We start from the raw sequence: 14457 nt of genomic DNA on the forward strand, positions 1-14457 counted from the left end.
ACCATGCGGTTCGCAGCTATAAAAGACCACCACGGTAACGTCTCGCTCTCTCTTATCTTTTTTCTACCCCCTTGTAACAGTACCACTTCCACAGCGCTACCGTACTTCCTTTACCTAACCTAATATTCTGTCAATTCTCCTGTCGACCACATGTATCAATTTAAATTGAAATAAACAAGTATTTCTTCAACCAGTGTTTTTAGTGCTCGTGCAAATTCCTTCCAAAAAATAGTAGTGAGTGTTCCGATGAACGACCGCATCGACAGCCACACATTTCGACCGATTGACAAGACGAACATTCCTACAATGCAATGTTATGATTTGACACATATGTCATTTAATTCTGTTGACATAAAGTTTTAAAGCTGTACATATTATATTTTGCGAAAGTATTATACTTCTTTGAAAATATTAAGTTTTGTGCCTGAAAACGTGCATTTGCAACACGCATAACTTTTCTTATTAAATCAAAAGAAAAGAGCCACTGAAATTTCGAAGTGTAAGTTGATTGCCGGCCGATTGAGTTCAAAGCCAAATCGCTTTGGTGGCAAGACAATGCTGTGTTTGGTGGGACCAGAGTGGCCTGGTGTATACGAATTGTTGAAACCTGGTGAAACAGTTAATGGTGATCGCTACGGACAACAAACGATCAATTTGAACCATGTGTTGATCAAGAAAAACCAGAATGGGTCCAAAAACACGGCAAAGTGACTTTACAGCACGTTAACGCTCATAAAGCAAAACCAGTCAAGGAAGTGTTGAAAGCACTTGAATGGGACATTATCGCACCTGCCGTACTCTTCCGACCATAACTTTTTATCACTTATTTTTTATCAACAGAGCAGCACTCCACCCATTTCGAACGAGTTAGAAAAAAGAAAGAAACAGAATACAATTTTTAAAACGTTTCACGTTTCATAACTGACGCAGTCAGTAGGATTCCAATGGTATTATAAGGCTCATTATCTTTTGAATTCATTTAATTAACCGGACCCAAATTAGCTGTCAAGAAAAAGAGACAGGTTGGTGTGGGATTGGTAATGGTTCCGCAATTATTGGAAGCATTCCTTGGTGTAGTTAAGTGGAGTTAGGGTAAAAGTATCGCAGTTGGAGCTGTTAGGTCATACAAGGTGGATTGTGGTGTCCAAAGTACCCTAACCGTAAAATATTCCTATTAACCAACATTCAAGCATTAAAACAACACCTAATTTCCGGTACAAGAATCATAGTTCAGGGTATAAGGCCACCAAAGCCGGACTGTGAAATTGCTGTGAACTAACATAATCTACTGGAATTTGAACAAAAGCTTGTAGCTCAATGTTCTAAATAACAAAAACATTTTCATTTTAATCAAAACACCTTTTTGATTATGTGTGTGTGTGCGATCCACTTACACATAACCAGATACTGTTCATAAAATGTATTCCGTATGAGTAAACATATTATTTTCTGATATATTATGAACAGCTATATATTGTAAGCACGATTATTTTCCAACATTTCATGTCTTATCTGCCTTCTATGTTTCAACATAGTTCGAAACGTTTTTAAAAATTATAATAGTAGTTCTTAAAAAGTGGAACATTTTAGTATTATTATTATTTTAAGCGGGGTGAAATGGTCGCAGAATTTAGATTTTATGGTTTAAATAAAATACAAATGTAAAAATGCGAAGAAGAACCCGCAAATAGTCTGGGAGACATTATTGCTGGTGACGAAAAATTAATATATTGTAATAATTTAAGTTTAAATAAAACAGTCAATTAAAATCCAAGAAATAAAACATATATTCAAAAAATAAAAAATAGCGAGAACTTTTGCATATTAATATTTATAGACAATTCATAGTGTTATTAAAGCATTGCTGTAAAATGTGATGCGATTGAAACAAAATGAGATATCCAAATCGGGCTATTTTCATATGACAAGGATGAATAAATTTTACTTTTTCGATGTATGCTTGCATTGATAGACAATATTGAAAAACATCCTGTTGTAAATATAATTAATGTATAGTCAAAAAAAAACTTAAATGAAAATAGTAATAATTTTGAAACTATTTTAATTTTAGGACTGTTGAAACAAATGCATTTTGGTTAACTCCGCGACTGAGTAAATAACGAGTAAGATACTTATCTGTGGCTTGTTTTCTTTTCCAAGAACACTCATATTATTCAACAGACGATTTTTTCCTTATCTGTTATATCATCCATTTCATAAAAAGTGGTAAAACCAAAAATAGAGGTTTCCTTAAATGTATACCCAAACCTAGGAATGGCACACATTAAATGTTACTTGTTATGTTTTGTTATATGACAGTTTTACTGTGTCCGTTCAACTCTTAGTGATGAATGACGAACTGTACAAAAGATACAATATAAGGTAGTCGTAAACTTTCAAGCTAATGCCCAACAAACAAAAATGTAGCTTTCACAACTACCAATTATTAAGATATATAATCACTTTCTGTTACAGAATCCAGATAATGCGATGTTGGGACGTCCTAAAGTATTAAAACCGAAGAAAATTACAAGTCTATTAAATTTATACCTAATTAAAATAAAATAAAACCGGAATGCCCGACAGCTGATAGTCATTAATTTTATGATGCAGTTTCTTAGATGGAAATGGATTCATAATAGGTCAGCTTTAATAGGTAAGTGGAACTTATACCACGTAAATCTTGTTGATGTAAAGGACACACATTAAACTGACAATACATGTTGATATATATGGTATTTTATTTTAAAGCATAGGTGATAAACTGTATTATTAATGTTTGTTTTTCAATTATATGATCTGAACAGAATCTAAAACGGGAAGGATTTGTTTTAAAAATATCAGATGTATCAACTTGTACGTAGAGCCTTCCTGTATGAATTGTTAGACGAATATTAAAGTGAAATGGAAAAATAACTTCAAAAAATATCAAATCTTATACAAAATATCAGATGACCTTTAAGAAAAGTATATAGACTACTTCTAACCTTTATAAAGTGATCATAACTGTGACCCAGGCCACCTATAAGTGATCTACGTGGGTATTGGGCACGCGGAAATCAACAAAAAGCGGATGCAACCTTTAATAAATAATGAGAAAATTGTTCAAATTCAAATATTCAATTAGCCACACCAAAAGAAGTAACCAAAGTTATCACAATTGGCATTAATCGAAACATACGCAATTAACACCTATATACCAGTTTGAATTTATTAACAAGCATTCAACAATTGACCAGGTGCCTAGAATAACAGGTGTAATTGAAAAAAGTTATGAAGATAAAAAGGTATGTTTAGCTATATTTATAAATGTATCACAAGTCAAGATTAACTATTCAAGACTATAGAGTCAAACAAGAGGAAGCCCACTCTACAATAAAAGAAGATAAACCAGGTCTATCACAAGGTAGTGTATTGGGGCCAATTCTTTACTTATTCTACACATGTGATATACCACAAAATGGAAAATATCACGATGGCTACATTTGCAGATGATACTGCGATTCTTGCTGTCGGAGACAATAGTGAAGAAGCCTCACAAAAATTACAAAAGGCAAGTGAAAATATAAAAAATTGGACCCAAATCTCTAAAATAAAATTAATTAAAATAAATCTGTGCATGTGCAGTTCACGTATAATCAAACCGCACAAGCATCAATAACAATAAATAACAGGTCAATTGCAAAGTTCCCAGCCTACCAAAGTAAAACACATTTTTTTGGCAATTTTTTTTTATTCAACATAATTCCCTTCAAGGGTCTTACTCTCATTATAGCGACCTTCCAACCTTTCGATACAATTTTTCTAGTACGATTTGTATTTTGCTTCAAAATAGGCCTCAGTTTCGGCGATCACCTCTTCATTTGACGAAAATTTCTTCCCAGCGAGCATTCTTTTGAGATTTGAGAACAGAAAATAGTCGCTGGGGCCAGATGTGAAGAATATAGTGGATGGATGGATTTTTGCCATCGTTTTCACTGACTTGTGACACGGTGCATTGTCTTGGTGAAGCAGCACTTTTGTTTTCTTCAAATGCGGCTGTTTTTCGGCGTTTTCGTCCTTCAAACGGTTCAATAACCCTATGTAATAGTCGTTGTTGATGGTCTTTCCTTTTCAAGGTAGTCGATGAAAATTATTTCATGCGCATCCCAAAATACAGACGCCATAAACTTGCCGGCCGACTGTTGCGTTTTCCCACGTTTTGGAGCAGGTTCATCGTCTTCAATCCACTCGGATGATGTCGATTGGACTTTGGAGCGAAATGCTGGAGCAATATTTCATCCATTGTTATATATTGACGCTAAAACGCGAGTTTATTACGCTTGATCATCTTCAAACACTGCTCCGAATCATCAACTCGTCGTTGTTTTTGGTCAAAAGTGAGCTCGCGCGGCACCCACTTTGCACAGAACTATCTCACACCCAAATATTTGTGAATGATGTAATGTACACATTCAGTTGATATCTTTAGTGTGTCTGCTATTTTATTCAATTTCAATTTACGGTCATTCAAAATCATTTTGTGCATTTTTCTAATGTTTTCGTTGGTAATAACCTCTTTTGGATGTCCACTGCGTTCACAGTCTTCGGTGCTCATTTCAACACGTCTAAACTTAGCATACCAATCCTTGGCGGTTGATTTTTCTGGGGCAGTGTCTGGAAACTCGGCATCAAGCCAAGTTTTTGCTTCAACTGTATTTTTTCCTTTCAAAAAATAATATCTTATCAACACGCGAAATTCATTTTTATCCATTTTTTTCACAATAACAAAAGTTCTTTCACTCAAAAAGCTATAATTCACAAACTAATGATCCGACAGCTGTCAACTATTTATACACGCTAACTAAAACCTAACTAAAAACATATGCATTTAATTCTAGTAGTGCCGTCTATCTGTCAGGTCGGGGACTTTTCAATTGACCTGTTAATAATCATTAAGTCTTGGATAATACCACCATCATAACCATAACACCATATACTTGTAGCGTAGTGAGATGCATTTAATGGAAAAATAGCAATGTTAATAATAAACACATAAACATTAGACACCAGAGACTAAGGTACGACCGATGGGTAGGTTAGTCACTAACGAGTAATAATAATATAATAAATATTTAATAAAAAGAAGGAAACTGTTATCATAAAAGTTTATTAAAATTTAATGAATATGTGATACTCATTTGTTATAAACAGACAATCAATTTCATTAACTTGGGTTATTATAGCCTATATGCTCCGAATATTCTAAAAAAATAAATTACGAATTAATGGAATATTTCAACGAACCAAGAAAAGTTTCAAAAGATATGTCGGTCCTCCATTGTATCTTTCAAAAAGATGACACATGACTGAAAAAAGTAGTTTTTGGTGATTAAACTACAAACCTTTAAACTTGTAAACATTCTTAATCAGTTCTTACCACACCCACAGTAATTAAGTACTATACGTAATATAAGACTTTCACGATATTCATTCAAGTCAATATCATTATATATTTATTTTTGGGCATGACGATGATTTTCTTGCTAAAATATTAAAACCTATATTTGAATAAAAATTTACGGTTAGTTGAATTTCTATGAAATACCACAAGATATTGCCAAAAGTTATTACTTTTTCTTACATCGAGTTTAATATTACTTTTATTATATAATAGAAGTTGATATTATAGGATAAAATATAACGACATTTTTCTGTTATTTCTTGTTTAAATTATAGTTTTTAGATTATTAATAATTGCAGTTATAATAATTTGGTTATAAAAAAGGAAGAAAAACGTAAAATCAGCAATAAAATTAGACCCAACTATTTTTAGAATTATAATTAACTTTTTTTATAAAATAAAGGGCTTCCTCCTAATTCCAAATTCCAGAAATTTCTAAAAAAACACCCTTAGTCCGTGGATTTCTCGTACAAGCATAGTAATTTAGGGTGCAGGGTTACCAAATTAAAATTAAAGTTGTTATGATCTAACCTAGCTTACTGAAATTAGGGCGGAATCTTGCAGATTTAGCTGTGTGATAAACAAAAACACTTGATAAATCATTCCATATCAGCTATTCCATACATATTTAAAAAAAAGGTGCAATTTAGAAGATTATTACAATAATACTACAAATCTAAGCTGTCCATCTAAGGTGAGATGTCATGAAAGAAATGTTTAGAGTTAAGGTGTTCGTTTATAGTAAAATAATATTAGATTGGCAGAGTCGTTTGTGCTATCGATTCCAATAAGCTGCCACATTTTTCGGTTAAAATAAATTAAAAATTGCTGTTTTACGTTTCATAACTTCCCAGCTTTTAGCATATTTTTTATAACAATTATAATTCTTATTCAATGAAATATATTATTTACCTAACCTTAATAGACGTAAGCTTAGCGACACATTTGTCTTAGAAATATTTTATGATTCATTCGTTCCTTAAGATATATTGTTTTTGTCGTTTTATATAAATGACACAATCTCAAAGGCAAAACCGTACTTCCATTGTTTTAAACGTGACTAAATGGAAAAATGGTATTCGCTCTTGAAGTTTCATTTTAATCAAATAAAGCCAAGTAAATACAATTAAATGCGAACAAGAGTGCAGGAAGGTGTGGAAAAAAACTAGACAGACTGTATAAGTAAGTTGCTTAAGATGGCTCCTAATCACATTAATAATACCTTGAAGATATTGTAAAAAGTCCCTTTAAACAGTCATTTGAAAGTTAAGAAAACTTAAAGTTAATTAATTAGATAATTTTTATATTATGAAGTAATTAATTTCAATGAATTAAAATTAGAAGAATCGACGGACTTGGATGAACACTAAATTATAAATATAAACGGAACATCTATCAAAGCATTTTGATGATATTCGCTTATATAATTTTTATATAACTCTCAGCCCATAACTGTATATAAAAAATAATACGCGGTTATCTTTAATCACGAATACAAATCAAGTTATCGCCAGTAGGGGTGTTGATCACCGAAAAAAATATCGATACTTCGATATATCTATAAAAATATCGGTTAAAAAAATATTGATCTATCGGCCAAAAATAACGAAATTTTTTACAGAAAATATCAATATATCGATTTTTTCTGCATCCTTAATCGCTGGAACTTTGGCTTGAACGATCAAGATACTTAGGCGAGCCGAACAGACAATAGTATATGTGTATTGTATTACAGAAATACTACTTGACAAAGACGTTTATATTAGAGTTTTTAAGTTTTGCTTAAAAACTCTAATATAACTCTAACTGTATGTTAAACTCATACGAATAATCTTCCTTTAATTTGTTTTATTTTAATTAATAATCGTTGTTTCTCAAAATTCTGAGTTTCTCAGAACTATCTTTGTTCATCGTTTCACCACCATGCACACTTCGACTCTGAACCGTATGGGAGTTCCGACTAAGAAGAAGGTAATTTTGGTCATATTTTAGTCAATCGAAGATTCGTGGGAAAATAATTCATTTTAATGGAAGAAAAATACATCATATCGTACTGTTTAAAAATAACTGTGGCAAAAGTCAGGAAGTAAAAATGCAAGTGGTCGCATTTTAGGAAAAATACAGAGAGATCTCAAAAAGCAAAATCTATTCTTCAATAAGTTTTGCCTCTATTGATCAAAGAGATAATTCATAAATAAGTGAATATCAATTGTTCTCTAAAAACTTCTAAATCCCCATCTTGTTTTTGGGAATATGGTAAAATTGAAAACCTGGAACACTCGTAAGTATAGTGACTTCCGCATAGGTGATCTGTAGATGAGAGTTCATTCTGGAAGATAAAAGGATACATTCGATAAATTCGATAAATCCTTCAAAAATGTTTTCATCTCTAAGTCATATTGTCAAAAATTTTAGCTCCCAAATACATAACGGTCTCAAATTATTGATTCTAGTTGAAAGATGAACCTTTCGAGAATTCCTACACATGGTATAATCGTATGTCCTCCATAGCACCAAACCGTCTACTTCCAACTTGAGAAGAGCGAAAACATTAGCATTCCACAGTTTTGAGGAGAACGAGAACATCTTCATTCAGTCAGCCACAAAGGAAACTCTACGGCCGTACTAGATAAAAGGGACTACATCCAAAAAGCAGAAGATGTGAGCAAATAGCTGATAGATGACCACTTACAATTATTGAAGGTCTCAACCTCAAAGATCGAAAGAATATCCTAGACAAACACAATCAGTTTCTGATTCCCCTGAATTTCCCAACATCGAAATATTCAATTCATCGTGGAAACTGAAAATAATTCCGAGATTCCCGTTTTAGTTCAACAAATAGACAATGGTCAGTTAGGACATCAACTTTGCAGAAAACCCGCATATACAGACAGATATCTCCAGGACATCACACCATAATCCATCCTAAAAATGATACTGCTTTAATTTTTCATCGCTGTTAAAATACATAATTCTATCTCGCGTAACTTTATACAAAAGGAAAAAGAAAAAGAAAAGAGGTTAATATTCTACTCCTACTGCTTTTTAAAGAACATATTGCATTGGTAAAGTATTAAAGAAAGATCAAAGATATAAAGAATAAAGTTATAATGAATATCAAACCACACAGTAAGATATTTCAAGCATTCTCTAACCCGAAAATTAAAGGTTATACTAAACCTGTGTACATAGTGACCTGTGAACATGGAAAAGTGAACATAAGAAGATAGCAATATAAGGATATTGCAATATAGGAAGATAAGCACGGATAAAATAACATCAATGATGTATGAGATATAAGGTTCAGATGTTAAAAAAACGATGTATTGTATTGAACTTTTTTTTTTGGTTGTAGAATTTGTAATTCACAGATGATCTTGTATAATAAACATCAACTTATAATGCGGCAATTGAATTATTAGATGCTGAATTGGCTTGAATACGATATTTGAGAATATGCCAACATGAATTAGAATCGGCACATAAAAGTAAAAGTGATATTTATTCTTAGAATTGCCCAAAGTAGTGTCAAACAATATTCCCTCGCCTTGATATCTTGTCATAAGTATAACGAAAACATGTATTATATAATAAAGCTTCTGTTCTCTTATAAAGCCATAAAGACCATACAAATGTAAATTACACCGAAAATTTTCAAACCAAACTAATCTTTGAATCAGTTAAATTGGCAATAAAGACTTTCCTAATAAAAATGAATCAATCTTATATATAAAAATGAATCGCAAAATATGTTCCTAAGCGCATAACTCAACAACGCCTGGACCAATTTGGCCAAATCTTTTTTTAAAATGTTCGTTGAAGTTCAGGGATGGTTTTTACGGCGAGAAAAATTAGAATTATTGCTGGAAAAACCCTAAAAATAGCCCTTTTTGTTTGAATTTGTTTCGTGTATCAGTTGACAATTCATCTGTCATCTGTCAAAAGTCATCTGTAACAGACAACTTTTTTTTTTTAAATTTGATATGACTTGAACTCAAATCCTTTTAATCCGTACGAATTGTTTTATTTATTTAAAATTTTTTATTTGTTTAAAATTTAATTCAAATTTTAAATAAATAAAACAATTCGTACGGCTTAAAAGGATTTGAGTTCAAGTCATATCAAATTTAAAAAAAAAAGTTGTCTGTTACAGATGACTTTTGACAGATGACAGATGAATTGTCAAGTGATACACGAAACAAATTCGTATATCGTGTTTTGTGCAGAGTGTTTAGTTAGTTAGTGTTTGTTTAGTTCGTGATTAGTGAAAAAATAATTTATATTTGATATGCCTCCTATAAGACGAAGCAATTTAGGTAGAAGAACCAGAAATGCTATAAACCAAGCTAATTACCGATCTAATCGTACTGCACAAGAACGTGACGACGGAAATGAACGTGAAAGAATTCGGATATCACAAACGCGTGAAGCGCGAGCGCGACATTCAACTAATAATCGCGCAAGTTTGAATCCAGCTGCTTTCAGTTACGATGTGTCAATTGACTACAGTAACTACCAATGTGTTGTTATTGGTTCTATGAACTTGGTTTGCTCACACTGTAAGGCATTAAAATACAAAAACGAAGCCAATGGATTGTGTTGCGCAAATGGTAAAGTGAAATTGATACAATTGGATCCACCACCAGAACCATTGTACTCATTGGTTTCAGGAATAGGAACAGATTCTATACACTTTTTGACACATATTCAACAATATAACAATTGCTTTCAAATGACTTCATTTGGGGCAACAAATGCAGTTCGGGAAAATTTTATGCCAACTTTCAAGGTATGTATTATAGCAGTTACTCATAATTATTTTAGCGAACAAAATTTTCTGTCACCAAAGTTAAGATGTGTTACTAATCTTCAATTTCTTAATCATTACGAAATATATCACTTAGTCATCATATTATATGGTGATTCAGTTTCAGTGACACTTTTATTATATTTTATATTTGATAGATATTAGTTAAAACTAAATATATACTTTTTAAGATCAAATATTATTTAAGTTTGATCATTGACAATCCATTAATTTATACCACACCATAATATTTTTTTTATTTACAGATACAAGGGCAAATATATCACAGAGCAGGTTCACTGTTACCAGTGTCAGATAGCGACAACAAATTCCTGCAAATTTATTTTATGGGCAATTCACCACAAGAAATTGATCTGCGTTGTGCACATAACAATTTAGTAAAAAGGTCTATTGTAGAACAATTACAAACTTGATTCAATTACAAACTTGATCAATTGATTATATTGTTTAAAACTGCCCTGGATCTGATGCCATCCGATAATCACAAAATTGTAATCAGAGCTGATAAAACACCTGCAGGTCAACATACAAGACGTTTTAATGCACCAACTATTGATGAAGTTGCTATCGTTGTAGTTGGAGAAAACTTGGAATCCCGTGATATTTTTTACATCGTCGGAATTTTCAATTACAACCTATAAAGGAAACACACCGCTCATATGATGCACTGCAATATCCCATTATATTTTGGCAAGGTGAAGATGGCTACGATTTATCAATAAAAATGATAAATCCCATTACAGGTAACTAAAATATTAGTTTAGCTATGGCGATAATATCTCAGTCACTATATTATGTATTTTAATTTTATATTTGAATGTTATTAAAACAAAATCTGTTTACAGGTTCTGAAACCAACAAAAAAGTCAGTTCAATGAACTATTATTCATACCGCCTAATGATTCGGGAAAATGCAGATAATCACATATTGAAATGTCGGCGATTATATCACAAATATGTTGATGACATGTATGTTAAAATTGAAACGGAGAGATTAACATTCATCAGGTTGAATCAAACCAAACTCCGATCTGAAGAGTATATTCACCTTCGAGATGCGATTAATACTGATGGAAATGCACAGAATGTCGGTCGGATGACTATTCTTCCAGCAACATACATCGGAAGCCCTCGGCATATGCACGAATATGCTCAAGATGCCATGTCGTATGTTCGTCATTATGGTACAGCAGATTTGTTCATCACATTTACATGCAATCCGCAATGGATACAAATTAAGCAGGAGTTATTACCTGGGAAATCATCCATTGATCGTCATGATATTACAGCCAGAGTCTTTAGACAAAAGTTGAAATCTTTAATGAATTTCATCGTAAAACATAATGTGTTTGGTGAGACACGCTGCTGGATGTATTCTGTGGAGTGGCAGAAACGAGGATTGCCACATGCACACATTTTGGTTTGGTTGGTTGAAAAGATAAGGCCAAATGAAGTTGATGCAGTGATATCAGCTGAAATCCCTAATGTACAAGTAGATCCTGGATTGCATGAGGTAGTTATCAAAAACATGATACATGGTCCCTGTGGAACTCTTAATCAAAATTCACCGTGTATGATGGATGGTAAATGTTCAAAACGATATCCACGGACATTAATATCGGAAACAATTACTGGTAATGACGGTTATCCATTGTATCGTCGCAGATCGACAGCAGACAATGGAAAATCAACAATTGTCAAATTAAATTAACAAGATATTGAAATAGATAATCGTTGGATTGTTCCATATTCACCCATTTTATCAAAGACATTCAAAGCACACATCAACGTTGAATCTTGCCATTCAGTGAAATCGATTAAATACATTTGCAAATATGTAACCAAAGGGAGTGATATGGCTGTGATTGGAATTGGTGCAGAGAATTCTAATGATGAAGTTACCCAATACCAAATGGGCCGCTATGTCAGTAGTAATGAAGCAGTTTGGCGAATATTTTCTTTTCCTATTCATGAGAGACACCCTTCTGTTGTTCACTTAGCTGTGCATTTAGAAAATGGACAAAGAGTGTATTTTACAGCACAGAACGCAGTACAAAGAGCTGCTCAGCCACCATCTACTACATTAACCAGTTTTTTTGAGACATGCCAAAACGATGATTTCGCACAAACATTGCTATATTCTGAAATGCCAAAATATTATACCTGGAATCAATCCTCAAGGAGATTTATACGACGGAAACAAGGAAAACCAGTTCCAGGATATACAGATGTATATTCCACCGATGCGATTGGCCGGATTTATTCAGTACATCCAAGCAATGATGAATGTTTTTATTTACGACTGCTATTAGTCAATGTACGTGGCCCAACATCATTCCAACAGTTACGAACTGTTGATGGTGAATTGTGTGGATCCTACAGAGAAGCCTGTCAACGTTTGCAATTGCTTGAAAATGACGCTCATTGGGATCAAACTCTCAATGATGCTGTAATATCATCACACACTCATCAAATACGAACATTGTTTTCTATAATCATATCTACATGCTTCCCATCAAACCCAATTGATTTGTGGATGAAGTACAAAGATTATATGTGTGATGATATTTTGTATCAAATACGGAATAGAATGGGAAATCCAAATATACAAATCAGTGAAGAAATTTACAATGAAGCATTGATTTCAATTGAGGACATGTGCTTGATAATGTCAAACAAACTATTAATTCAATTAGGCCTGACCGCGCCCAATCGTCCAATGCATGACGCTTTTAACCAAGAGTTGCATCGAGAAAGACTGTATGATCTCAACGCTTTGAAAGAATAAATTCAAGCAAATCTTCCACTGTTAAATGAACAACAGAAGTATGTATTTGAAACTCTTATGAAAGTAACAAATGATGAAACTGGAGGGATTTATTTCTTAGATGCACCTGGTGGTACAGGAAAAACTTTTTTTATTTCATTAATATTAGCAACAATTCGCTCACAAAATAAAATTGCACTTGCACTCGCTTCGTCGGGAATCGCAGCAACTTTGCTTGAAGGTGGTCGAACAGCCCATTCAGCACTAAAATTGCCATTAAATATGCAAAGCAATGAAACTCCAACCTGCAACGTTTCGAAGAACTCTGCAATGGCAAAGGTTTTGCAGCAATGTAAATTGATTGTTTGGGATGAATGCACGATGGCACATAAAAAATCTTTGGAGGCTTTAGACAGAACCTTAAAAGATCTACGTAGCAATAATAACCGATTTGGTGGTGCAATGATTTTATTAGCAGGAGATTTTCGTCAAACATTGCCAGTGATTCCACGATCAACGCCAGCTGATGAACTCAATGCATGTCTAAAGTCCTCCAATTTGTGGAAACATGTTAAAGTACTTCATTTAAGCAAGAATATGCGTGTCGAGTTGCAAAATGACCAATCTGGAAACATATTCTCTAAACAACTCATTGACATTGGTAATGGCAAATTTCCTATAGACATGTTGACGGCTTGCTTTTGCTATGACTATAAACAAGTCCCAGGAGCAATCATTAAGTGTTTGTGGTATTAATCTAGAAAACCCATGTTTCTCACATGGTCAATTGTATGTTGCCTGTTCCCGTGTTGGAAAACCATCAGATTTGTTTATCTATGCGCCAGGTAATCAAACAAAAAACATCGTATACCACAAAGCAATATAATGATAATAATAATAATAATTATGATTCACATGATTAACAATAAAGCGATTACTTACTTTTCAATCCTTATATATGTTTTATTTAATTATTTTTTATTCACAACGCCCTATCACCAGGGTGATGGTTCTGTTCAGGAGAATTTTTTAAAATACGTAGGCACAAAAACTGCCACATTACAAATCTTTTTGACAGGACGAAGTCTGTCGGGTCAGCTAGTTTCATATAAAAATGTAATTGTCAAATATCATATCACATTAATTTAAAGGATTTAATCTTTGACAACCTGTCCGTTGGAATTACCATTAAGCTTCACACGTGTTAGAATTGAAAAAACAGTCTTGAGATATCATTAGAAATACAATAATCCGAATTAACCCGACATTTATTTGACAAACAGTGCAACAACGTCCAAGACATAAAAGTACAATATCTTCGGGACATTATTAATTTAACTAACGAACATCCTCTAAGTTCAAATAAACAAGAATTAGTAATTTAGTCAGCATACAGTTTTTTCGTCGTGCTCCTTC

At 32.9% G+C, this 14457-nt stretch overlaps 3 protein-coding genes across 8 annotated transcripts in view; 2 read left to right on the forward strand and 1 right to left on the reverse strand.

Moving 5' to 3' along the window:
- Positions 1-14457, reverse strand: part of tai (basic helix-loop-helix family member taiman) — a 693988-nt gene that overhangs the window by 303889 nt on the left and 375642 nt on the right. The gene's annotated exons all lie outside the window — the stretch shown is intronic.
- On the forward strand, positions 9599-10687 carry LOC143192700 (uncharacterized). Its single transcript, XM_076398195.1, has 2 exons — positions 9599-10235; positions 10520-10687. Exons 1-2 carry the CDS (start codon positions 9735-9737, stop codon positions 10685-10687), a joined length of 669 nt encoding a protein of 222 aa, XP_076254310.1. The 5' UTR covers positions 9599-9734.
- Positions 10896-12075, forward strand: LOC143193195 (uncharacterized). Its single transcript, XM_076399219.1, has 2 exons — positions 10896-11017; positions 11120-12075. The coding sequence occupies exons 1-2, from the start codon at positions 10999-11001 to the stop codon at positions 11983-11985; spliced, it is 885 nt and encodes a 294-aa protein (XP_076255334.1). The 5' UTR covers positions 10896-10998; the 3' UTR covers positions 11986-12075.

The sequence above is a fragment of the Rhynchophorus ferrugineus genome, unplaced genomic scaffold (genome assembly GCF_030347505.1).
Source record: "Rhynchophorus ferrugineus isolate W39M unplaced genomic scaffold, kcgeb_rfMv2 rfM3, whole genome shotgun sequence".
NCBI classification, from domain to species: Eukaryota; Metazoa; Arthropoda; class Insecta; order Coleoptera; family Curculionidae; genus Rhynchophorus; species Rhynchophorus ferrugineus.

Bases quoted from the DNA above. Each gene is read 5' to 3' on its own strand.
- LOC143192700 (XM_076398195.1), top strand. From the start codon at position 9,735: ATGCCTCCTATAAGACGAAGCAATTTAGGTAGAAGAACCAGAAATGCT. The intron at 10,236-10,519 runs GTATGTATTATA...TTTTATTTACAG, and splicing joins ATTTTATGCCAACTTTCAAG to ATACAAGGGCAAATATATCA.